General features: G+C 42.3%; 1 protein-coding gene across 2 annotated transcripts; it reads left to right on the top strand.

Annotated features, from left to right (window-relative positions):
- fgfr1a (fibroblast growth factor receptor 1a) lies at nt 1-27014 on the top strand. Of its 2 annotated transcripts, XM_053325368.1 has the most exons (18): nt 1-253; nt 5998-6178; nt 12585-12827; nt 13263-13352; nt 14078-14250; nt 16264-16387; nt 17311-17501; nt 18771-18915; nt 20917-21107; nt 21527-21672; nt 21816-21937; nt 22452-22562; nt 23168-23358; nt 23569-23691; nt 23774-23844; nt 23960-24097; nt 26272-26377; nt 26470-27014. In XM_053325368.1, exons 2-18 carry the CDS (start codon nt 6025-6027, stop codon nt 26644-26646), a joined length of 2496 nt encoding a protein of 831 aa, XP_053181343.1. In that variant the 5' UTR covers nt 1-253; nt 5998-6024; the 3' UTR covers nt 26647-27014. The 2 variants fall into 2 exon arrangements, with proteins under 2 accessions (XP_053181343.1, XP_053181344.1); XM_053325369.1 differs by lacking the exons at nt 1-253; nt 5998-6178; nt 12585-12827; nt 13263-13352 and having other exon boundaries at nt 18771-18924; nt 20938-21107.

Below are 27014 nucleotides of genomic sequence, written 5' to 3'. Positions count from 1 at the left end.
TCAACTTAACTTAACGCTCCGTTGATTATTTGGGGTTTTTTTCGGAGTGGGGGACGCTCACTTGTTTCTTCTGTCTCACAAGTTTGGTTTTAAAAAAAAAAAACTATGCGCCAACTTGTTAGCTAAACGTTTGTAGTTTTGGAGAAAGTGAACGTCGATAAAGGGGCCACACATTTACGTCTGGATATACTGTTTTTTTCGGGAAAGTTTTTCTGCCTCTAATCTCAACCAACACTGGCTGCTTCACAGTAAGGTGAGTTACTATTTTATTATTCCTTCACTCTTTGATTTAGCCTCTCTTTACTGTAACATTTGTGTTCAACTGGTTAGCAAATGTTTCCCGCTGTAAGTGAATTACCGTCACCTCTTTGATTTCACTGATTAGCTAACCTCTAATCCTAAAAAGGAGATAATTAAAGATTTGTGGCTCTCAAATTTACCAGCAGACATTTTCATTATTGTTACTCCATCGCCTGTTTTAATCTTTTAGAAATGTGTATGAGCTGTGAACATAAAGTAAATGTTAATGAATATAACTTCCAGTATGTTTAAAGCATAGTAACACCTCAGTCTCCTCCATGCTGAGAATAACATGGTAAGTTACAAACACTGACATTTAAGGCCCAAATTCAAACACAGTCCTTCTTTTATATAAAATCTTTTTCTTGTTAAAGTCATAGCATGGTCCTTTTTAATCGAGTTTGGTACTCTACTTGATAATAAACTATTTAAATTAAGGATAAAAACTAGAAAGCAGCATTCAAATCTAATCCTCAGCAGTGCAGTTTGGATTGGTGGCATTTATCTGAGTTATCTTTGCAGGCATGCTCTGTTTTATCTCTGCAGAAAATGTCCATGGTCCCTGTCACCTCATCCATCCTTTAGTTTTGGCTTAACTCTGTCCATCTCTGTCAAAAGGCTTAGATGAAACTCTTTTAAAACCCTCAGCAACATTTCTTTATTTCCTACACAATAGGAGAAATCACTTCTTCAGAAACGCAGTGGCTCTCAGGGGACGGCCATCATTACTAAGTTACATCTGTCATGAAGTGCTGGTCTGGAGGGGCAGCCTGATGTTATGTAAAGCTCTAAATGTTATGGTATAAAGGGAGAGGGAGAAGATGGATGGTTTCGAAAACCGGCATGTCCACAGGGAGTTCACCAGGAGGGGAAAAAAAAAAAAAGTTCTCCCCTGAACCTTATAATGGGAAGTGAGGAATAGTCCTGCCCTTTAATTTACTTAGGCTGCTCCCCTGGCACAGAAATGTTGTCACTTGAGCTCTGTGATTATATTTTATATAAAACCGAATTAAACATTTCCTTGCAGGGTTTGTGTGAGAGTGAATTTTTTTAATAGACAAAGTTGATATTTTAGTTGTTGTCAACATGTTACGGCTTTTATTTGCTTTTTTTGTGTGTGTTTTGTGCTGCTTTAATTAAGGCACTTAACATATTCTGTGCATATTAAAAAACATTGCCCCAGTTTTTTTTTTTTTTTTGTATCCCGCTTCAACCTCCCTTGGGAAAACGTAAACACTTGATATGTGCTGAGCGTACTGAAAGGCACTTTGGATCTAAGTGTCAACCAAATGGCATGGTGTCTGCCAGCTTAACATTAATTGTCTTTACATTTGAGTGTAATCTCATGACACCTGATCTCCCCTCGGTGGCACGCTGGTGCTGAGCCACTGATACAGATTGTGAAGCTGCAAAGAAAAAAAAAAGAAGTAGAAAAAAACCCAGAAGTGTCTGTTTTTGTGGAAACAGTAGCCTTAGGGAAATGGTCTGATGCTCTTATGTCCGCTGAACTGCAGCCGCGTGCAGACTGGCCTGTTGCTGGCTGCGAGTGCACAGTTAACTGGGGAAGGGGGTTACAGAATTTGGGAGCTGAGGAATTTTATGCATGGATGGCAGCGAACAGTAATTATGGTGCAGGCCATGTTACGGGTTAGGCCTGTAACCTTTGTCTTTTGTATATTGAGTGAAGCTAAATGTGTCTTGCATGCTCTAAACTGTTCAGCTTAACCTCTTTTTTTTTATGGAGCAGATTTTCACTTAAATGTTGTCATCTCCTACAGAGCTTGGAATAACAAGCTTTTCCTGAACGTGGGATTTGTTTGGTGTTGGAAACCCTCTTTAAATTTAACTGCTTTCGTAATGCAGCAACATGTCTTAATCCTTTTTAAATGCAGGGGTTTTTGTTGTTGTTGGGTTTTTTTTTAGTGGTCTCGCAATGGGAGTTTTCACTTTGCAAGAATGTTTCTTCTAAGCAGTCGCTATTTGTGTGTTCCTGCATTTTTTGAATCCATTTTTGTTTACACATTCATAAACAAAAAACCTTAACGACGAGCAACAAAACTCACACTGTGTTTCCTATTTGTAAATGGAAAAGATCATAGAAACAACAGATTTGTACGTTTAAAAAGAAGTAAGACAACACATCTCTGGACAGGTGTTGGTGTGTCAGATTCAGCTGAGGTGCTTTAGAGACTCGCCCCGACGTTCTGCAGAAGCTGGAAGTTGAACGAGCAAGCGTTTTTATCCACCCAATAAATGCTGCTTAGTGGCCACTGTGCAGGACTGAATCATTGGACAGATTTGTTGGCTAATATGTCTTCATTGTAGTCCCTTTATCTGTCATTGCTGTAAACCAGAACGCATCCTAAATCATTTAGCTGGCTTAAAAAACAGGGAAAACCTGCTCTGAACATGTTTAGTCTGATTTAGAATTCTACTGAGACTCTAGGATTTACTAGTCTTGTTCAATTTTTAATAAACTACGTTAGCGATGGATTGTGAATCGTCTTGATTTATGTAAATGCCTTCATTAAGTCCCAAGTCATTATTTAATGAAACGCCTAAACAATAAATCAGCTTGTTTATGTATATTTACATGACAATATCTTCACTCGTAAAAAGAAACGCACGCATTAAAAATGATAAAAACTTTGGCAGACGTCCCTTAAATTTGGTTATTGACTAGTCTGAAGAAGATATGTCCTAAAGCAGAATATTTTATTGTCTAACAAACTCTAAAAATGACAGTAGGTTCAAGGTAACGGTCAACTTCATTGTGGAAATCATTATACAAAGTAGTACTAGTGGATGCAGCTTTTACGTGTGTAAAAGCTGCATCCACTAGTAGCACAAATCCTACTGAAATTGAATTGAGCTAAAAGTAAGAGTGGCTGATATCCGGCCTCTAATATCAGCCTGTGAGTGTGTCGGTCAGGATGAGTGTGCCCTGTGGGTGGATAGTAAGACATACTGTGTGTTTAACTCTTGCTCTCATGGGAGCTGAGGATGACAAAGCTCCGTGTCATACTTTTTGAAGAAGCGACTTCCTCCTCCTTTCAATTACGGACGCCTGTCTTAGTGACGAGGGCCCGGGGAACGTGGTCGGCAGCTCTCTGCGGTTCCTTCTGTCTGGCAGTAGAAGCTCCTTCTTGGAGCTCTCCCAAAGACTGACTCACTGCTTACTGAGCCCGCGATGACCAAGCTTCTTTATCCCCCTCGGACCCCCCCACCCCCCCGCCCCCCCTTTACCCAGCTCAGCTGCTGGAACACTAGACCATTCTTGGAAAGTGAAATTGAATTGGTTTTGAGGGGGGAACACAATGACTGCTTCAGTGATGAACACTCACACAAGCGATTACCTCTTAAAGGAAACCACAGCTGCATCTGAACATGACTTTGTGTGAAAGCATCAACCAAGTCGGGGTCGCTTTGACCCAGATGTGGCGCTGCTGCTGCTGCTGATGTTGTTGTTGCTGTTTTTAAAGAGCGGACTGTAATATTTTGGCATCTATTTGCAACATTGATTTTAAGAGTCATTGTTGTGTCCTCAGGCTGGACCTGACTGGAGCAGAAGACCCCCTAAAACCCCCTAAAACAAGCATTTGTTTTACACTTATTGACAACTCACGGGGAGCAAATGGTTTCAGGGGGTCATTTTAGGTTTGGCACCAAAACCAACTGTTAGGTGATAGATCTGTCAGCGTGGAAGTGATGGCCTGGCGGGTCTCTCTATAAGGGTGTCACATAACAGACTTGGGGGTGGGGGGGTCTTTAACAAATTCCTCAAGCGGTTAGGGGTAGGTGTTAATCTCTGTGGCCAGATGCTGCAGAGGTGATGATGCGAGCAGGTGTGCATATGAGGGTCGCTCGCTGCATGTTGCCCAGGATTCAACTCCATCCTTCAACTCCAACAGAAGACTTGATATGACATATGTATGACTATGTATTTGAAGTGTCAGGTTTTGAAAGGGAAAGGGGTCTGTCTGGTTACATAGCAGGTTTTTAATGCTAAATGTGTGCTAGACTCACAGCCACAGTGACTGGAGGAAGAAATGTAATGTAGAGGTGCCGAGGGAGAGACTCAGCAGCCAGATATTTCTCTGCTCTCTGTTTTAGGAGTGGCTGTGATTGTCACTAAAATGAGAATAGCCGTTCCATCTCAAAAGTAAGACCACCTTTAATAAGTGAGTCCGATCAGCAGGTGATTAACAAGACAGGAGAAGTTGGCTCGGGTCTTTTTGGATGTAGCGTTTATTCACAGACAAACAGCCTAAAACTGTACACACACACACACACACACACACACACACACACTGTATTGTTACATTCATAGCTATACTGCTGAATTCATACTCCGCTCCAGCCTCCAGCCTCACTGTCACACACACTCTCTCTGTCTCTCTCTCTCTTTCTCTCGACCGCACACTTACTATTCACACAGCCTACGCACTGAGCTAGCCCATTCTGAGTTGGACGTATTGTGGGGAAGAAATGCATTCATTTCAAATCGGTGTTCTTAATGTGTTCATTTCACTAAATGGGCGAGCAATGAGAGGCAAATACTGTGAAGACATGTTTTTTTTTTACTTTTAATTTGTCTGGTGGGGTGAGTAAATTTCTCTTCCACTTGCCCTACAAGCCTTAATGTCAGGTCCTGTAACCGACGGCTGGAGCCAGTAAAAGTAAAAGTTTCATGGAAGCAGCAGTACTCCTGAGTGGAAAACAGCGACTGTCGTATGTTTCGTACAGTTTAGTGTTGATTCCATGCAAAGGCTGAAGGGATGGGGGTGGGGTGGGGTGGGGGCGGGGGGGTGTTGGTTTAAAGGGGCTGAAAAAATATCCAAAACATGCTCTCAACTCGCTGAAATGCTTTCTTTAATTCTCTTCCCTTCTCTCTATGTATACCATACTCTCTGTCTTTACACAAAACTTACATTTATACTCCATTCATTGACTATTCCAGTATGGGCTTAATTATATTTTGTGTATTTGTGTAATAAATCAACAATGAGTGAGGGAACTTCACTGTTGTAGATACATGTATACAATGAATCACCAAAATGATGGGGGGAAAAAAAGCTGTTTTCATTTTTTGGCTGCCATGCCAGTGAAAATATCCAGTGGTCCAGTAAAACTCTGATCTGCTGGTGAAGTGGGCCACTGTGGAAAAAATGTAATGTTGGACAGTTCAATGTTCATGAGATCAGACCTCAACGGTTACTCTGAAGATTTGAGAACAAAACATTTCATTCCTCAGAACTACGTGAGATGTATCCACTGTTTGTTTGCTCAAGCAGAGGAAGCCTGCTGTTTGTTATCAGTGTTTTTGTACAAGATGGCCTAAATGCTCCAGTACCTGCCTTGAACCTTGTTGACTAATCCTTTTTTTTTTTTTTTCTTTCTCTCGAGTTCTCAACAAAAATATAGATTGCCAAATGTTGTCTTCATTGCACTTGGTTTGTTTTAGTTTGGAATAGCCACAAAGCAGCCATTGTAACATTCTTCTTGCCTTAGTCATTCTTTCAGATTAAATTGAAGTATATTCTTCTGCTGTTGTCAAAGCAAATGTTTCTTTTTTTTCTTCTTTTGCAAACTTGTACCCTGAATTGATTTTGACATACTGATTTTTTTTTTCTCCTTCTGCTGATAAAGTAGTCTTGATCACGTGGTGATACGTTTATTTTCTTTTGTTTTTCACAGTTTAGCACTGTGAATGACCCGCTGCTGATGCCCCAAAGGTCTGAATGGAGTTCCAGTCGCAGAAAAGCCAACAGTTGTAGCTCCCTCAGCAGGATGCTGATGAGGCCAAGTATACTTCTGTTTCTGGCTTTATTCGCCCAAGTTTTAAGGACCCAGTGCCGGCCTGCCAAGACTGATGAAGGTAAGACGCTTTGATTACTTAAAGCTCGTCAGACTTCATTTACACGCTGCTGTTTTTTCCCCCCATTGCTCTGGTTGCAGTATTATTAAATAACATGCAACTGACTGAACTTATAAACTTATTAAGCCTGACTTATCTCGACTCCTGCCTTGAGAAGCAGCCCACTGATAATCAAAGCTTTGTTCTTTGTACAGGAATGTAATCCTAACACACTCCAGGCTTTGGTGAAGTCTGTCCTTTGTAGCGTCGGTCTTTTTCCCCCACCACCCCCATTTGCCTGAGTCTGATGTTGTTTGAGTGCACTTTACTGTGTCAGACGTAGCAGAACTTTGCTTCTGACTATTAGCAACATCTTTCCCGTCTTTCCTTGCCAGCTAAATCAATATATATGTATGAGCTCCTCAGGAATGGCCTCCCAACAAACCTTATGAACAGAACCGTTGGTTTAATGAGTCTTTATAGTTCTTAAACTGGATCGTACAACTTTAAGACTTTCTATAAAGAATTCGGCCTGATTTGGCTGTTACACAAGTTCAGCTCTGCAAAGGGGAAAGAAGCACTGAAACTGAATCCTGAAAAATGTGTCTCTTGGAAACAGTCCAGGAGCGTAATAGCTGCCTGAACTTGTGGGTAGATGGGTTTGGATGTTTACACTCCGCAGTCGGAAGTGGAGAGCAGCAAAAGAATATGATAAAGCTCAGCATTATAATTAGAGTAATTAAGCAAGAGGGTCTCTCTTGGGCAGTAAGCCCTAAAATAAACTTGGTGCGGCTGTGTTTAAGCCAGCAGTGGGACAGGGAGGAGTAAATGACTCCCATCTGTAGCCCAAGGGCAGCCCCACTACCTAGAAGTCCCTGCTTCTCTCCTCCTTTGTAATGAAAAGGTATTTGTTGTCACCGAGAGAGGAGTTAACTGCCAGGGAAACTATAAACTAGCCAGTTTCTTTAAAAAAAAAAAAAAAAAAGAGAGGGGGGGGAGAAGATGCTGCTTTGAGCCCTCCCTTATCCTCAAGGATAGGGTTTCTGAAGAGAATGTTTGTCTTCTAAGGTGAGCCATAAATTTCCTCAGGGTGTGGGGGGAGTCTGATGCATTTACACTCCACTAGGTTCTTAATCACCAAATGGCCAGGTACTATCTATGCGCCTCTGTGCTTTTTCTCCAACCCCCCCCCCCCCTCCTTTCCAACTTTTGCTTGGGAATGCTTCACTTTCCCCCCCGCTTCCCTGCTGGGTGACGGATGGCTTCAGCTGTCGACAAACAATCACAGCAGAGGCATTTGGTTGCATTCCTTTTGTCTTGGGTGGGGAAACAAAATAGTTATATGGAAGTGGTCATGTTTTATGCGCGCTTCTTTGTTTGTCTTGGGGCTTTTTTTTGTTGTGTGCTGTTCACATAAGAAAAGAATATTCCCCGAACAAATTCACTTGATTGAATGTCTTCAGTGCTCGCATGAACAAGCATTCGAATGACTGTAGCCCCCTGTAGAAATGTCCTCAGCAGTGTGAACATTCAGAGATTCTTATCTTTAAATCCTTCTGATTTCAGTGTTGTTGTTGTGTTTTTTTTTTTTTTTACTCGTGACAGTGAAATGTCAAGAGTTATTTATATGGTGTTCCCTGTGGATTTCTGTGACTTGACTCTCTACTGTCAGTCACAGTAGAAGAACCTCTGACCCTCTGGTGGAGGGCTCCCTCAGATCTGGAGCTGCCACAGTCCTGAGAAAGACTCTTTTCAGACAGTGATGGGGGGCCCAGAGAAACACGGCTCTGCTCAGTCTCTCTGAGCAGACAAAACAAGACTCAGGCTTCATAAAGAGAATCATTTTACTTGTGTGTCCAGTAAAACTCTTCGCTCAAGGATAAACAAGCATTTATTGTGTCAGTGGAATTATATTGTGGTGGTGATATTTTAATATAGTAAATCAACATTGTTTTGCTGCACAGAACCACAGGGTGTATATTAAGAAATACACTTTGTGGTGGTGATGGTGGGCAGCATTAAAATGTGTGGTTGGAAAAATACTTCTTGCATGCTTTGTGTTTCTCTCTAACTGCTTGATTACAATTTTAAAAAGGTTTCTTCATGAGTTTTACAGTGTATCAACCAGTAAGGAAAGGAGAAAGAAAAAATCATAAATCCATAAAGTAGGCAAGCTGTGTCATGTAAAGAAGTATTTTGGCAGCATAACTATCGTCACATTACACGTTGCCACTTGAAGATAGAGGAACTACAAAGGAAAGTGAGTTGAAACTGTCTGGAAATTCCAACCCTGCCCACCCCAATCAGACTCTAGTAAAGGAACTTTCTAGTCCAGTCTAAAGCCTGCAGGGATCGATATTCAGGGAAATCTGTATTGCCAGTGACAGCTGTGTTGTGAATGAAAGTGGTAACTTTGCAGGGACGAGCACATAATGAAGCTTTCACGTGGAGCAAGGAAACCAATCACAATCCTCCGCTGAATCAAGGAGACACTGCTATTTTTTTGAATGTTTAAATATTTTGCATTAAATGTTCACACTCTTTCTTTTGTAAATGTTCTCTTCACCTAACTAACTCTAATGCTTTCATAAAGCCACGTTGATTATTCAAAGCTCCGTCAGATTGAAGATTTTGAATAATCAGCTTGAGCGTGTCTCAGAGTCTGACGGAGCTTTGAATAATCGACGTGGCTTTATGAAAGCAATGCAGTTAGTAACAAGAATAAACATTTACAAAAGAGTGTGAACATTTAATGCAAAATATTTTAAACACAACAGAAAACAATAGCAGTGTCTCCTCTGTTCATGCAACAGCTCCCTTTTTTTAAATGTCTGTGTGTCCATTTTTTAACATTATCACATCTTTTAATATCACAATCCAAATCACACCTGTAATGTTAACTAGTCTTTGGTACACAGAGTAAACTTTTGGTGGGCAGACATGTGGAGAGTAGAGATGTGGGGTGTCAGATTGGTAGATAAGAGACGGTAAACTGGTTTGTAATGAAGGATTTAAAATCCACTCTTCATTCCTGCTGATTAATGGGGCTCAGCGAACGGACATGCTGCTCCACCAGAAACTTCTCTAAGTGCTACAGTAAGAGTATTTATTCTCTGATAATAGCCTTAAACTGCACACACATTGCACTGGTGTTCACAGCTAACATACTGCTAACTTCATACTCTGTTCTCTGATAGGGGAGCCACCATCACCCGCTCTCTCTCACTATGCACTCAATCTAACACCCCCACCCCACCCCACCCCACCCATTGCCCCATCTATTCCGGCTTGATCATGGCATGTGTGAAAAGGAGCAAAACCTGAAACCTGAATGCAGCTGCATGTGTAAATAGTGAAAATGACTAGCAGTGCCTGAAAGGTGAACCCAGTAATTTAGCAGGAATTACGTGTGAAAGAGGCTTAACTGGCTCAAAGTTTACAGTACAAAGAATCTTTAAACAGCCATGGAAACTGTAAAAAAAAAAAAATAGCCCACTTTACTCTAATCTGGTAATTGGTTTGGATAGAAATCAGGTTATTAAAACCCATTTTTAGTGTATTTTTAAAGTGTGGAGGCCTATGATTTCCTGGTTCATAAGACAAGCCAGACGGTAGTAATGACATTAATTATAGAGATAGATTTTTTTTTTCCTCTAACAGGTCCTGCTTTTCCTCTGTTAGGCCATTAGAGCCGTAATGTAAGGCTTAATGTAGCCGACCTTATTTGAATGACACTGGAGAAATTGGGACGGTTAACTTTCCATTGCACAGTAATGCTTGTAGCTCCAGAGTGTTAATCCACGCTGATTGTTAGCGGCTCATTTAGGAGTGAAAAGGCCCTCCACTGGAGTGCTTTCAGGAAGGACACTCACTCAGTGAATTTTTCGGGGCTTGCTTATAGGCATTGTCCCATTCGTTTGCTTCCTGCCAGTCCTCCCTTTTGTCTCTTTCGTCAATCCCCTCCGCACGTCACCCACCCCTTCACTCTGTAGCGGTCACATCAGCAGAGGAGGCTCGCCGTAGCCTTTTTTTCTGTGTGTGTGTGTGTGTGTGCCACCGCAGAGCCTCCACCAGCCCGACTTCACTGCATTCAGCCATCACTCCAGCGAGAGCAGGAAATCCCAGAAGTCATTCACGCGGCATATTGCTTCCTATCTTGAAGCCACAGAAGGTCCCATAGACTGGCGCCAACTCTTCCCTTCTAGATGGTCTTGAAATTTACAGACTTAGTGAGCTACTTTTCTCCCCCACACTCTTGTTCAAAACCTTCTCAGTGCTTTTCTTCTTCTTCTTCTTCTTCTTCACCAAAATTCCTTTCATGATTTATGTGATTAGGCTGATTTTAAATCACGTCAATCAATGCTTTTAAATAGTTTGGAGGAACACACGAAAGACCATTCCAGATGGGTTGCTTTCTGAAAATATGGTGCTTAATCCGCTTTAATCCAATCATAGCATCAGGAGGATTAACTAAGATGAAACATCCTCAAATTCAAAGGAAATGCTTGAAACCTGGTGCTTACCTCAGTGTGGAGGCAAAAATAATAAATAAATGCGAGTGATAAGAGTGTGTTATTTTTTTTTTAATCATATTTCTACACAGTAGCATTCAGAAAAATGTTATCTCTTTTTTTGTTAGACGGCAGTTGCTTTGACTACATTGTGTTATGTCTTACTCTAATTTTAAAGTAGGTTGTCACAGAAGCACAAATGGTCCTGACTGTGGCCTACAATAAAGCAACAAGTAAATTTTACAGCTTTTATGGGCGTTTTATGATGTCTGCAGCCAGATTAACAGCTGGGATGTTGACACAGCTTTATCAGTGGCATCTCCATTTAGAGGGCAAGGACAGAAACATGGCGGACGGCCCCCACCACACACAGCGCAAAGACCTAGTGTTTAAGGCTATGTACAGGTTTGGATAGTCGTAGCCCATCACTGTGCCTCTTCTGCTTTTTTCCCCCCCTTTGGTTTTGTTTTTGAGGAGAAAGTTGATCCTACCCCCTGGCCCCTTTTCCTGCTGGGATTAAGGGCCTGTCAGACATATGTGATCCAGGAAATACCTTTACTAGGCCCAAGTGGGGTCACCATAGCAACTGGCACTAGAACCTGCCGCTGCAGGCCCTCTCTCGCTCGCTCCTGTGCACATGCTCACTGGCTCGCTCTCCCTCGCTCCCTCTTCCCCTTTATTGTTCGGGAGGCCTTTGTTGTGATGGTAGGGAGGGATTAGTCAGGTTTGCTGATGTTGTCCTGAGGTTATGCTATATAGATGTGCTTCCTGTTGTGAGGAAACGCACACAGGGCACTTTGAAAAAAGTTCAGAATACTCTCATCTTGAGGGATTGCTCACTGGCTGCTCTAGTATTTGATTATCTAGTCCATTTTGTCTTGTTACAGTGCAGAAGGGACTAGTAGAAAATGGGAAAGCGGGATGAGTAAAATGACTGATTTTACATTATTGTGCTGTCAGAAGGGATTACTTTAATAATACTTGACTAAAACATCATGTGTCAGCTAAGGTATGTAGTTGAGAATTGACAGAAACTTTATCAGTAAAATCAGTCATTAATACATTTTCAAGTAAAAACTCCTTGGCTTTGGGAAATTATGATTGTCATTATTTTCTGACATTTTATGAACTAAACACTCTGAGAGTTATCATCAGTGGCCCGACCCCAAACTCCACAAAATCAGGATGTTTTTCAGTAAATCAGACCAGTTTTACCTTGTGTGTGTTTTTGGCATGGAAGTGTGACCGTAGAGCAAGAATGTCAAGCAAGTTGGCCGGTGACGAGCTTTACCTTTTTGTAACTAGACAAACAACACCATTGTGATGGACAACATGTCAGCATAATCAGGTTACCCCCTCCCCCTTGTGGACTATGTAGTCATTTAGAACAGGGGGGCTCAGGTGTCTCGCTCCGTGACGCCTCCCCTCTCTTCATTCCTCTAATTGAATTTCACCTTCCTCTCCCAAGTAGCTCCTTGCCCGCCTGACGATAGGGCCCTGACTCATTTGGGATGCGATTTAATTTGGGGGAGAGGTTAGGCAGGCGGTGTGCCAGGAGGAAATCAAGGAGGGACTTTTTTACTGTCTCTTGGACCCTTTTTTTATGATTGAAGTACTTTTTGATGTGTTTACACTACATATACAGCCCCATTTTGTAAGATCTGTGAACATTTTTGACACTCTGTACCTGGGCAGTTACTGTTTACTCAGTCCAAGACATTGTACACTTCATTTGAGTTCGACTAATCCTTGTGGTTGTCCTGTTATTAGCGACTTATGTATAACACAGTTAGCTTTGGCCAATAATATTGAATTTATATGTCAAATGTTAATCTGTAATGCATTCTTGTTACTCAGTGTTAAATAATCCAGCTGTTAAAGATAGAACCTCCTGTCCTGTGCTTTCTTTTTTTTAGTCTCTGAGGAAAGGCAAGCAGAGCTCTACACTCTCTATCTCGGGGATCGTCTGGACCTGAGCTGCTCTGCCCAGGACTCCCTTCATGCTGTCAACTGGACCAAAGACCATGTGGCCGTAGCGGATGGAGAACACACACGCATCCGCAACGGGCAGCTGGAGATTGAGACCGTGGAGCTGGCCGACTCTGGCCTGTACGCGTGCACCACCTTCGGCAACCACAGCGTCTATTTCAATGTCACAGGTAAAAGTCCTAGACAGATCAGAGCAAATGAAAAGCAAGCAGTTAAGAGCTTGAACATTTTAAATTAAGGAGCTATCATTAAAACAAACAAGTAATATTTTGAAATGTTTTCTAACTTATTTACATGAGTTTGTAACAAAAAACTGCATGGATTAGTGTCAGCTGTATCAAATTATTCCCATTTCAAAGACACGATCATGAAAGAAACCCTAAGCCGTAAATAATTTAACATTCTGTATCCATCATGTAAGTGTATACATTTCTTGATGATTGTGGTCGAACACGGAGAAATGAAAATGGACCTACTCAATATAAAAATTCAAACGTAATTTTTTCCACATCTGTTAAAATTGTTGTAACACTAACCAGATGTTTTGTTAATCAGTGTAAAAATTGTTTGGAATCCCTGACAAATGACCGCCTCTGTTTCACCAGTCGATACCCTGGCCTCGTCTGAGGATGACGACGACGACGAGAAGTCTTCATCTGAGGAAGCCAAACTGTTAGGCAGTCAAAAGCTGCTGCGTAAGTGTGCCGATCCCTTCACGTTACTAACCACTATAACAAGTGGTCTTTACTCATTCGTGCCCAGAGTCCCAGGTTTATGAGTAATTGTCATGACTGGTCAGTGATTCGGCAGCTTTATGATTCGATTATGGGTCTACCATGTGTGTGGCTCACATTTGGATGAATGATTCCATTCTGAATCAGAGGGCTTTCACTACCTCAGTGACAGCTTTTACAAGAGCAATGTAATGCGCTGACTAACATTGGTTAACCTTAAAAGTATCACGATTTGTCTGTGGAGCAATTAAGTTACTCAGGCTTCATCATCTGGCTCGTATTGACCGTTCTGCCTGCAAAGAATCCACAGGCTGACAAGTGTGGCAGGAATGCTGACCTCAAGTTTGAGCTATGACTCCCAGAGCTTTATCCCCCCCCCTGAAATTTACACAACATGACTTTACTTATTTGAGCCAATTCTGAAGACGCTGTATCTAAAAAAAGTGACTTTTCTTATTTAGAGAAACTTGAGGTTTTTTCCAGTCATGAACTGCCAAGTCCTATGACTACAATTTAGTGTTCTTTTTTTGGGTTAGCGTGTATAATGTAATGTCTCCTGTACAGTAAAAGATGTGCAGGAGTTAGGTTGCATAAAAAGAGTATTGAGCTTCAGTTTGATATATTTTGTTTAAGGAAATAGACACGACCTTATCTGCTAACTGCTTTTCTGTTGTGTTCTTCTACAGCAATGCCCCCACAATGGGCTCATCCAGAAAAAATGGAGAAAAAGCTTCATGCTGTCCCAGCCAGTAAAACCGTCAAGTTCCGCTGCCAGGCCAGCGGCAACCCAGTGCCCACGCTGAAATGGTACAAGAATGGCAAAGAGTTCAAGAGAGACCATCGCATCGGAGGCTTCAAAGTTAGTAACAAATATTTACTTCAGTGTCTTCTCAGTGACTCTACGCCCTCCTTAGCATTTCTTATTGAATCACACCAAACTCTGTCACAGCGAGTGGGGATGTGTCCGTGATCTCATCTCTACATTAGATCACCACTACCCCCCCCCCCTCCTCCCCTGGAGTAAAGAACACTTTCTGTAAATGAAATGCAGAGGCAAAACAATGCAAGACAAAACCCTACGCCACAAAAAGGAGCGTTGTGCCGTAGTAATAATACCTCCAGGTGGGCAATCCTAGCCATCCGTTTAAATGAAGGGTAACATTGGCTGTCCTCATTTTCTGTATCAGTGCATCGTCCTCTCTGTAATTACATCCGTGCTGCAGTAAATTTACCATGATTCTTGCTGTTTCTGGCTACGACATGATGTGTGGTGTGATCACTCCTTTTGTCAACATCTTCCCTATTTCCAAGCAAGCTGTATTCAAATGTGATGGTAACTGCTGATATGCTTGTGAGTTTATAACATTGATAAGACAATTTACTCAAGTCTCTGCATTGTAGCCAGGTTTACTTAACAGAGGTGTGGCAGAGATTTGTCATATGCCAGCTTCCTGTCACTGTATGAATAGTGTTTATAACCGCTACAGATTCATCTAATATTCTATTTAATGTCATCAATTATTTTCTATTGAACACACAGAGTAATGAAATCCATTCATTGTGTTATTCCTCAATCTTATCAGCCAGCACATGATCCAGTCACTTTGTAACGGGAGGCTCCAAACATGGTGCTTTTTGTACCTTTTACATAGACCTCTCATGGCTGTATTCAGTAGCAGTTGCTTCACAGGTGTGGGATGCATGTGCATGTTCACGGACACCAAGAAACAACCCTCCTCCTCCTCCTCCTCCTCCTCCTCTGCATCTGCATCTGCTCTTCCCATCAAGGTGTGGGCTTAGTCCAGCCTTGTCTTGTGCTTCCCCAGCCCTGCTCCCTCCCCAGCTGGGAAACATTTAGGAGTTTCCTCTCAGCTGCCTGCTCCCCCTCTGACACCCCCCCCCCCCCCCAAGTCGGCCCAGCCAGGCAGCACACTTAACCATCTGGCTGCTGTTTTTTCAGTCAAGGTGCAAAGGTCTGCATCAGCGGCCGGGACGTCTCTCATCCCTCCCACACTCGTGCTTTTATGGCCAGGCTTCTATTGTTCATATATATCGTCTGCACGTAGACATGTGCAGGAGGGAGGGAATAATGTAGACCACATGTATGAAGCCAAGCACAACACATCTGGCAGCAGGCAGCTGGACTCCCTCATCACGTTTTAGCTAAATGAGGGAAACCGTATGGCTCCGTCTCTGTATATTGATGTTTGATGTTGCCATTGCCTTAGAGGTTTGTTGGTTAATCACACACTGCCGGTCTTGGCAGATTTATGGAAGAAAAATTATAACATGTCTTGGAAAAAGAAAAAAAAAAAGCCAGACATCAATTGGTGCTAATAAGACAGGTTGGGGCAGATGTATATAAAACATGTACCCAATTTTCCTGTGGTCTTTGTTAAGGGAACAAAGATCCAATGCTTAAAACGCTGGTCCTGTGTCCTGTTATCCTCACATCACACATCATTCAGCTTGTTAGCTGTTTCTTTAAACTTTCCAATATTTGCTGTTCAGTGATCAAATGCAGAGCTGTAGTCTAGCTCCACCTCTGTTGCCATGATTATCTCACTGTAAGCCTCATTTTAAACATTTAGTTTTGAAGTCTAGACCTGACAGTACAATCCTCATTGCTATATTGAATTTTGTTTTCTAATTTCTACAGTGGACAGGAATTAAAATTACATTTTTGAAATGTATTTGCCCCCCAAAAATTAAAGAACATAATGAATGTATGCTTATTGAATATATCACTATGAACAGACACTCTTTTTGAACTTGATAACAAATATTTCTATTTTTGCTGCCGACCCCCCCCCCCCCCCCCCTTTTTTTTTTACCAACTAATTTTTACCTTTTTTACTCACCAATGTTTTAGGTCCGTGACAATGTGTGGACCATCATCATGGAATCTGTTGTGCCCTCTGACAAGGGAAACTACACATGTGTGGTGGAAAACCAGTACGGCAGCATCAATCACACCTACCAGCTAGATGTAGTCGGTAAGTGTTGTGTTGTTTCCAGATGTTTCATGTTGTTGGTACGAACCTTTCCAAGCAGTCCTGATCATGTTTTAATTACCCATTGGATCAATGTCACTGTATTCTTTATACCACAACAGATCAAATGTGATTTCAAACCTTAAAGCACAAGGACACAGTGTTGTAGTGTTCATGAAGGATGAACTGGGTTTGCCCTCCTGTCAACCATTTGATAAATTATGCCTGTTTACTCATGGCGTGAGTGATGGATCCATCAGTCAAGCACTGCCTTGCCCTGCGACTCGGCTCTCACACCATTTCTCCTATAAATCACAGTTCCACTTCCTCCGTCACAGTTGTCCCCTGGGCTCGGCCTGACCTCTGCAGAGGCCGAAACCCTGATGAGCAGCGATATCGCCGCAGTGACGGCAACAGTTTTGTCACATGTGCTCACTAAGTCCCCACGGATGTCTCATTCAGAGAAGACCAGACGTTTGACATGCTGCCAGATTCTTAGCTCGTAATTTTACTTCGGAGAGTTATCAGTCATTAAAATGGAGCTGCAAGAACATCTTATTTTACAGTAACAGCTCAAGATGGGACACTTTACTTGCTTGCCCATCTGTTGCGGCCAACTCTTCATAATTATATGAGCAGCATGGAGCTCAGAAATAGCTGCTTTAATTCTCCATATGAGAAATTATAGTTTGTGACCTGTGAAATTACACACTATCAGATCCAATTAAACTAGTGACCCTATCTGCAATCAACCCCTTCCAGTAACAAAGCCATGACGCGACAGCTTTTATTTGCTTTGTGTTTAAAAATAACTCAGACACGTATACTTTTTCAATTATTGCGATATTTTCCTTTGCTGTTTTTGCTTCACTGCCCACCAGACACCTGAACTAACGTCTGTGTGTATTTTTGGTCGTGCGTCCCAGAGCGCTCTCCACACAGGCCCATCCTGCAGGCTGGTCTGCCGGCTAACCGCACCGCCGTGGTTGGCAGCGACGTGGAATTCGAGTGCAAGGTGTTCAGCGACCCTCAGCCTCATATCCAGTGGCTGAAGCACATCGAGGTCAACGGGAGCCGCGTCGGTCCTGACGGCTTACCGTACGTCCGCGTCCTCAAGGTAGGAGCTCACTTTGACTAATCCTCACGCAACAACCCAGCAACCCAGGCAGTTGAAATGTTTTCTATAGTGTTAAATGAGGAGGATTTGCTTTAGATATATTCATGTACTGCTGTTACTGCTTTTTTTAAATATACTATTATTATTTAATAATGGATTCATTTTAACTTTATCTTGCTAGAGTAGTAAAAAAGTGAATTCTTAAGTTTAATCCTGTGTCTTCTACTTTTTTTTTTTGTCTGTGCTGCACCTGACATTTTTTTATTTCCAGCATTCTGGGGTCAATAGCTCGGACGCTCAGGTGCTGACCCTCTACAATGTGACTGAGGAGGAGGGCGGAGAGTATATATGTAAAGTGTCCAATTATATAGGAGAGGCCAATCAGTCGGCCTGGCTGACTGTCATCAGATATGAGCCCACAGGTAACCACCACCACTCAGCAGCGCGGGACAACACGGTGGAGGCGCTTCTAAGACCTACCTGGAAAAATTAGGGCCGTTATAACTCGAGACAACCTCAGCTGTTTCTCTCCTCCCTCCCTCGCTCCCTCCGTTTCTCCCTCCCTCTCTCCTGCCTCAGTGCTCCTGACTGTAAATGACGCTATGGAAAATTCCCAGCAGAACAGTTGAAAGTGTTTAGTCTCAGGTTTATGTTGGACCCGTTCTCATTCCTGCCCCCATGCCTGTGCAGTGCCCTCCTAATAAGGGCCTCTCTGCCATCTTCTTCTATTACTCTCGCTTCCTTGCCCATCAAAGTCCTCTCTCTCTCTCTCTCTTTCTCTCTCTCTCTCTCTCAGTCTGGACTACCTCTGTTTTTTCCAGCTGTCTTTCTCTGCTTACCTTTCTTTCACAGACACCCCCCCCCCACCCGCCCCCCTGTTGTTTGTCTTACGCTCACATGGTCCACAGAGGTGAGAGTGCGAGATGTGTCCAAGTGTGAATGTGTCCTGTTCTGCTGTGGAGTTTTTCCATGCTGCCCATCTCTTGCATGTAGAGATGAGACTGAGGTTATATGATGTGGTGATGGGATGGTCAGATGCTGTGGGTTCGGCAGTGCAGATTCAACCTAACCAGCTCCTCCACTAACAGAGACCGGAGGGCTCTCCCTGACAGAGGCGCCCCCCCGGTGGTACATTTTGGGCAGATGGTGTCGGATGGAGGAGGAGAACGCTCCTCCAATCCCTTTTTCTCTTTCACAATCCTTTACTCATGGTTCCCTTTTTCTTTCTTGGGCCTCTTGTCGGGTCTGCTTCCTTTTGTTATTTTCTAGACCGCTGGCCTTAACACCACGGACAAGGAAATGGAAGTCCTGCAACTGAGAAATGTGTCTTATGATGACGCTGGGGAGTATACCTGCTTGGCGGGCAATTCTATCGGGTTCTCTCATCACTCTGCATGGTTGATGGTTTTTGAAGGTATCAGTGGTTCTTCCTCTTGCACCTCAATGTCTTTCCTTTCCTTTAACTCAAGCCTGGCTGTCCACGTCACATTTGTCAGAATGAAGTCTTTTTTTGACTTTAGTTCTGTCAAAATGTGAGAGGAAGCCAGGGCAAGTTACCAGTACTAAAACTCCTTCCCCTCTCTTTCCCTCTGTGCTCAGCATGGCTCCTGCTCCATCTAGACTCTCTAGATGGGTGAATGCGGGCCATGCTCTGCTGACTCTTTAAATGAAATCAAAGAAATGCCAAACAACCCATGAGCTGTCTCCTATTTGCTGAACCATGAGAAATAAATCAACAAATAAAAACAGGCCAGAATTTTTTTATTTTTTTTAAACAACAAAGGTCACAGGCGTATACTTAATGGTCTCAGCCAGGAAGAACTTCACATTTATAGAAGGGTTGTTTGGCAGCTCAGATCAGATTTCACTTTGAACTGTCTCTACCATTCTGCTCTTTAATTGGTGTTTGCATTGGATTTGGTGTAAAGCTGATTTCCTTTGACAAGCGCTACAAATGACATGTATTCCTGATGTCATTTCCTGCTGTGAGCACAGCGGCTGGCTTTGATAATTGGCTCGCCTTAGTGGATGTGTCTCATTCCTGAGGGTCGGGAATGGGCATTTGTCCAATTATCAAACTGCTTGTCAGTCAGCGTCTTCACACAAGTGCAGCTCACTTGTGTTGCTGGTGTTGGTTAGGGGTGTAACGATATATTTCAGTCGGTATGGCCACCCTTGGTTTGGGATGCATTGCAAATCAAATACTTGGAAAGAGTCCAAGACATAGTACTCCCAGCACAAAGGAGTTGTGAGAGATAATCTCATGCTTACATAAGGCAACAGATTACAGTGTGTTAAATCATTCATTGCTACCTGTGGCAATTGTGTAAAAACCCTAGACATTTATTAAAAAGTTCTAAAAAAGACATATAAGGAGCTTCAGTAACCCTCAACAGAATTTCCCTCTTTTCTCAGGCAAGTGTTCCAAAAATTCCTTGTTGAGTAAATAAAAATAAGATTGAATAATAAGTAACGAACTGATATTGTGTTTGATTTTGTGTGGACATTTCAAGAAGACAGAAAACACTTTACAATTTATTTGAATCAATTTACTAAATCTAAAGAGTTAGATTATGTATTTAAACACAAAACACCTTCAGAACAGGAACTCATCCCAAGCCAATGTATGCCCCGAACGTACACCCCCGAGTATTGGTATAAATAAACGTTGGTGGTTTTAACTAAACGGGGAGGAAACAAACAAGATCTGAATTTGACAAGCGTTAGCGATTTTCTAAATTTAATTTAGCACATAAATATATATTTTACACAGCAGATTACCAGCACCAACACACAGCTCATAACTCTTTTTTAAAAATGCATTACAAAATTCCGAATTAAGAATTGAACATAATCATTTTACTGATAATGTCAGGTAGACTGTATTGCGCTCATGTTTTGTAGCATGCTGTTTTACACCTACAGATAGACGTGCGATATGAAGTAGAACATTTGATGAAGTAGAAATGACGTGCGGTGTTGGAAGATTGTGTGTGAAGTGTCAATGCTGTGTTGAAAAGTCAGAACCTTTGCACACTCGTTATAAAACAGAATGTGGGTTGTTTGGGTTTGTCCCGACTCTCTTCCAGTGATTCAAGAGGCTAGAGAGTCACTTCTCACATCGGCAAAGAAATATTTAAAAGAAGTGTTATTATTTTTATACCCATGTTTGTGTGTGTCAGAGGCTCTGGTTTTTCGACATGGCATTAGCGTGTTTGGGTGAGCCGTGTGTTTTTATTGGTGTTACGGCGTGTTTGAAAGCATGAGTATGTGTGGCGTTCCTTGAATATGCACAATCGGTTCATTCACGAAAGCTGACCCCACCTCCCCCTCCCCCTCCCCCTCCCCCTCCGCCTCCTGTCACCCTGCGCCCCCCCTCCCCTCATCCTCCTCCTCCTCCTCCTCTTCCATCTAGCTGTCCCACACTCTCCACCAGCTAACCACACCTACCTGGAGGTGGTTATCTACTGCGTGGGCTTCTTCTTCATCGCCGTCATGATCGCCATCGCAGTTATCGTCAAGATTCGCACCTCCTCCAAGAAGAGCGACTTCAACAGTCAGCTGGCCGTCCACAAGCTGGCCAAAAGCATCCCCCTGCGCAGACAGGTAACAGAAAGTAGATAGGGGGTTCGGAATATTTATACCTTTTCTTCTCTTCTATCTCTCACACCGTGCCATTGGCTCCGATTTTTTATCAATTTGAAGTTTTTATGTTTATGATGATGTAATCACCCTACTAAAAGCATGCATTCATAGAGCTTTCAGATTCATTGTAGATCCTTGAGGCCTTGTACATCAGGTAGGTGTAAGTACCCAACAAGTGTTTCTGTTCCATGTGTGTGGTACTCCTGAGTGGTTTGGGTATTTTTTTTTTAATTGTTTTTTTTTTTTTTTTACACAGTCCTCTTAACAAAACATGCTCAAGCAATTCAATATTCTGTAGTTTTCTATTTTCTCTGGGTTACTTAATTAGAAGAGTTTCTGCTTCATTATGAGGGGAGTAATGTGAGACTTCTTTACCTCAGGTGTCTGTGGACTCGAGCTCCTCCATCCACTCTGGAGTGATGCTGGTTCGACCATCCCGACTCTCCTCCAGCGGCTCTCCCATGCTGTCTGGGGTGTCTGAGTATGAACTTCCCCAGGATCCCCGCTGGGAGCTTCCGCGAGACAGGTATGTATGTCCTGGAGTTAGAGATGCGACCGTCTCTACTCAAACGGATGCACACCAAGCACAGTAGAACATGCTAGTTTTAAACACATATACAGATGGTTTTACGCTGTATTCATTATTCTCTCTTACATCTTCTCTTGCAGACTTGTTCTCGGGAAGCCTCTTGGTGAAGGTTGCTTTGGTCAGGTGGTGATGGGAGAGGCGCTGGGTCTCGACAAAGAGAAGCCAAACCGCGTGACGAAGGTTGCGGTCAAAATGTTGAAATGTAAGTAAGCCGTCTTATTTTAAAGTCCCTCAGACAGTCCTCTGTGTGTGTGTGTGTGTGTACAGTCGACGTGGGTGGACGAGCCCTGAGGAAAAGGCTTCACTGCATAGTAATACATTTAACAGAAGCCTCAAGTCCATCCTTCAGGGACGAGAAAACTTCTGACACCAAAGCTGTGATGAACAGATACTAAGAGACATCTGCCATTGGATCCCAGCCACCATGCAAATGGGACGGCAGAGTAAAAATTTATGAGAACCCTTGACATCCCATATAAAACAGTGTTCATTAAACTGCACAGAGGAGCGAGGATGTAGGGAAAGTAGCATTTATTGTCTCATACTTAGTGGACATTTCCCCGGGGAGCTTTCTCCAAATGTCTGGGTGAACTGTAAGAGCTACAGGCTGGTGTGAATGCTTGGTCAAGGTGATTACTGCAAGGCCTTTTCCAGCCTTTGCACCAACAGAACATCGACTAATTACCCTAATATGATTTATTTCCCTTCTTCTCCAGCTGATGCCACAGAGAAAGACCTGTCAGACCTGATTTCAGAGATGGAGATGATGAAGATCATCGGGAAGCACAAGAACATCATTAATCTGCTAGGAGCCTGTACACAGGATGGTAGGACCAGACAGACAGGCTGACCCGTTCAGGCCAACACACACACACACACACACACACACACACCATTGTCCCTCAAACAACAGCTCTGGTGTGAACCTTACTTTGTGAGATGTGTAGAACAGCATGAATAAACGATTCTGACACCGGCTTCCGAGCTCACAGTTTGAATTGACCACAGCTGCTGCCATTTCTCTCCAATCATCCCTGACAAAAAAACTAAAGGAAAACTGACCTCTAATGACCCTGTAATGTTGCCTCTACACTGGAGCACAAATCCCTTCTTTCACTCCACTTTATTTACCAGCTGTTTTGACACAGAAATGTAGAGTAAATTATTCGCATGTGTCTATGATCTCAAAGAATTTATTGCCTGTGCCAAAGAGAGAGTTGCCTATAATTCTAGGATCTTAAACTGTTAATTAAGTTTAATAGTTTTTGCGCATATACATGAAGAAACCTACTTATTTTGGCATCCTTATGACCCTCTCCTTAGTGCTGTTACTGTTCTTTGAAATAAAATCTCTGTCTTGACTTAAAGTTGTTTTAGTGAAATTATGTGGCGATTACATCATTTATTCTTATATTTTTCCAACTGTTTCTAGGTCCTTTGTATGTGATTGTCGAGTATGCATCCAAGGGGAACCTGAGGGAGTACCTGCGAGCTCGGCGCCCACCGGGCATGGAGTACTGCTACAACCCCGATCAGGTCCCTGTGGAGAACATGTCAATCAAAGACCTGGTGTCCTGCGCCTACCAAGTGGCCCGAGGCATGGAGTATCTGGCTTCCAAGAAGGTAACGAGCAGAATCCGCCATTCTCGCCCCTTCCTTATTAAATTTGCAGAATCGAGTAAAAGCAACATCTTTTTTTTATTGTATTATTTTTCTTGGTATTGAAACACTGATTGTGCCCAAAACTGCTTTACAATAAACACAATTCTTGTTGTTTTACTCGAGGGCATAGCACATGAATTCACTTCTAATAATGTGTTTTTATTCGTGCAGTGCATCCACAGAGATCTAGCTGCTCGCAATGTTTTGGTAACGGAGGACAACGTGATGAAAATAGCTGACTTCGGCCTGGCAAGAGATATCCACCACATCGATTACTATAAGAAGACCACTAATGTGAGGACTCTTCTCATTTGTTTAATTTTATTCACAGTTTCGGGAGCATAAATAGCCGTAACACGCATACCTTTCTCCACAGGGTCGTTTACCAGTCAAGTGGATGGCTCCCGAGGCGCTGTTTGACCGGATATACACACACCAAAGTGATGTGTGAGTATCACATGTCATAACTTTTTTTTTTTTTTTTTTCAGTCGTGATGGAATGTGAGGAAAGCATTTATTCGTGCAGAAAACTCAAGCCGTCTGTCTCTGTTTCTGTCTGCAGCTGGTCATTCGGGGTGCTGCTTTGGGAGATCTTCACCCTGGGAGGCTCCCCATACCCAGGCGTCCCTGTTGAAGAGCTGTTCAAGCTGCTGAAAGAAGGCCACCGCATGGACAAGCCCTCCACATGCACTCACGAGCTGTAAGGAAACCAGAGCTGCAGCTAGCAGTTATTTTACTAATCGAATGTTCTATCGACTATTCCATTCATTAATTGAGTAATTAGATTAGAAATGCATTTGCTTTATTAGAGAGCAATAGTACATTTAATGAAGAGAAAATAAGATGGGTCTCTTAATAATAATGAACTAATTGGTTTCCTTTTTAGAAAAAAAAACTGAACTACAAAAACAAACAAAAATTTAAATTCCTTTTAAAGAAGGTATACATTCACCTCAAAGCTAAGGTATGAATTAAAATAATAATAAGTGTGTGTGTGTGTGTGTGTGTGTGTGTGTGTGACTATCTTAATAATAACATGATTGAAGTTCAGGCTTCACAAATGCAGCATTTTATTTTCTGTGGTTATTTTCGATTTTAGATACACTTAGCTAACTAGTTATAACTAGCAACCATATTGCATATAGCCATAATTACCTTCATTTCAACTAGCAATCATATCAATTTACATATGATAAACTAGTTGAGTTTTACAGTAAAAGATACTGTTCAATGAGTTTTCATTTAGTTTGACCTTAAAATGATCCCAAACTTTCTATCATTATCTCTTCTCTGTCTCTTCTCTCTTCTTGACCCTCGTTATTTTACCCCTCTTTCTCCATTTTGCAGTCCGTGCCATTAAATGACGTCTTCTTCACGTCATGTGTTCACAGCATAAGCACACTGTGTGACAGTATTAATCACTCATACAAAACACAGTGTGCTGTATCAAGTTACATGGATTAAATGGATTTTTTATGGATTTTAAATGGATTAGATGAATTTTTAGTAAAGAAGTTTCTCAGGAGATTTTTTTTTAGCCCTAAATGAAACATTATGCATCAAAAATCAAACACAATGCTTTTTTCTCTGACTGTTAAATTACTGTTTGAACTCTTCTCCAGCATCTCCTTATTTGCTGAATAACACAGCAAGGCCAACATGTGTTCTAATGTATGATTTCTTTCTTTTTTTAAATTTAAATGTATCTTTAACTTTTTCCTCCCGCCAAGTAAAACCAGCAGAAACATCCTTACACTCTTACTGGAAAGTTATAAGCTGTGTCCAAATTCTGCAATGCAGTAATGTATATGGTGAAATTATAATATGTCTAGTGTTGTGCTATTTTAGTGTTTGAAATATATGATTATGTATGTCTACGTGATCCAAACCATCCTGTAATTTAGACACAGATAGAGTTTTGGATGATGTGATCATACTGGAGCAAGTTATTTCCAGTAAATGATGGTTAAAGAGTATCACTAAGAATGAGTCCAAACTCAGTGTGCCTATTTGATGCTTTTTAGTTACACATATTCTGGCAGAACTGAATAACACTCTTGACTTGAGTTTGAACCAGATGCTGTCTGCATCAATAGCACAAGTGACTAGGAGAATTTTTTACCAAATTTGACTTCTTGTTTCAGAGAGTATCAAAAGTTGCCAGCATTTAGTTTAGTTTAGTTTGTAAATGTTTATGTGGCCTGCACAAACACAACCTGAAAATAAATGGCAGTCTTAAAAATGGTAGTAAAAGTAACTGACTGGCTTTTAAATCAGAGCAAAGTTGGGTTAAAACTGTGCGGCATGCTCTGCCCAAACAGAGTTGGCATTAATATTTACATTTCCCATCTTGTTGTATATTAGAAAATATCCAGGTGCTTAGCAACGTTATAATGTTCCCTACCATTGTTTGTGTGACGACCAATAAAATAAAAGGCTCGAAGGCTGAGCGAGCTCTCAATGTACCATATTATTCAAGTCCAGCTAAATTTTATTTGTACTGCTCAATACCACAAATCAAAATTAGCCTCAGGGCTTTACAATCTGTACAGCAATACAACATCCTCTGCTCTTAGACTCTTGATTCGAAAAGTCTTTTAACAAGAAAAACATTTAAGAACCCTCAGGAAGAGCAACAGAGGAGGATCTGTCCCCCAGGACTGAAAGACGTGCAATAAATGTTGTGTGTACACAATAGAATAGATAACAAAATTACAAAAATACGTCATGAACAAACAGGATGACATTTAGTGTCACCCTTCAGCTACAACTGGATGTCCTCACAACACTGTCTCTTTAACATAGGACTTTGTGTTGGAGCTTAATGCTGCCAAAGGGCAAGTTGATTGATATGAAATCTCTTCTTTCATGCAGGTATATGATGATGAGGGACTGCTGGCATGCTGTGCCCTCCCACAGACCCACATTCAAACAGCTGGTAGAGGACCTAGACCGCTGCCTGGCCATGACATCCAACCAGGTGAGTCCTCCTCTCCTCATCATGCAGAGACGCAGCAGATACATCTGTTTATGAAGTCAAGTGTTTCATCGGTTCTCTCTTTGTGCACACAGGAGTATTTGGAGCTGTCTGTGCCTCTGGACCAATACTCCCCCAGCTACCCCGACACCCGCAGCTCCACCTGCTCCTCTGGCGAGGACTCTGTCTTCTCCCACGACGCCGGAGCCGAGGAGCCCTGCCTGCCAAAGTTCCCCCCCCATTCCAACGGGGCAGCCATTAAGAAACGCTGATACCTCATCTCCATTCAGACAAACATTGACATTTCCTCCGCTCCCTGCCTCATGGGGTTGGACTCTTCCCCCCACATTCCCAGAGATGAAGCTAAAAAACACTGGTGCTCTGTGAGAAAGTGAGCTCGGAGAGACGCCTTGTAGAACGCGATGGACCACACGGACTGAAGAGAGCAGCCGCTTCTCGGTGGTGACGATGGTTGGTTTTTTTTTATGGGGCACTTTGTATTATCCGGAGTGGCAGTGTGTCACAGTGTCAGAAGAGAGCAGACTCCTACTCTTCTCTCCACTTTGGGCATTCCACATGTCAGGAGAAGCGAAAGAACTGACTACGATTATGTCAGGTTTTTTTTTTTGTTTTGTTCGTT

The sequence above is a fragment of the Scomber japonicus genome, chromosome 9 (genome assembly GCF_027409825.1).
Source record: "Scomber japonicus isolate fScoJap1 chromosome 9, fScoJap1.pri, whole genome shotgun sequence".
Taxonomy (NCBI): domain Eukaryota; kingdom Metazoa; phylum Chordata; class Actinopteri; order Scombriformes; family Scombridae; genus Scomber; species Scomber japonicus.
This window is presented reverse-complemented; position numbering and strand designations above follow the sequence as displayed.

Bases quoted from the DNA above. Each gene is read 5' to 3' on its own strand.
- fgfr1a (XM_053325368.1), top strand. From the start codon at position 6,025: ATGCCCCAAAGGTCTGAATGGAGTTCCAGTCGCAGAAAAGCCAACAGT. The intron at 21,673-21,815 runs GTATGTATGTCC...CTTCTCTTGCAG, and splicing joins TGGGAGCTTCCGCGAGACAG to ACTTGTTCTCGGGAAGCCTC. The intron at 24,098-26,271 runs GTAAGGAAACCA...TCTTTCATGCAG, and splicing joins TCCACATGCACTCACGAGCT to GTATATGATGATGAGGGACT.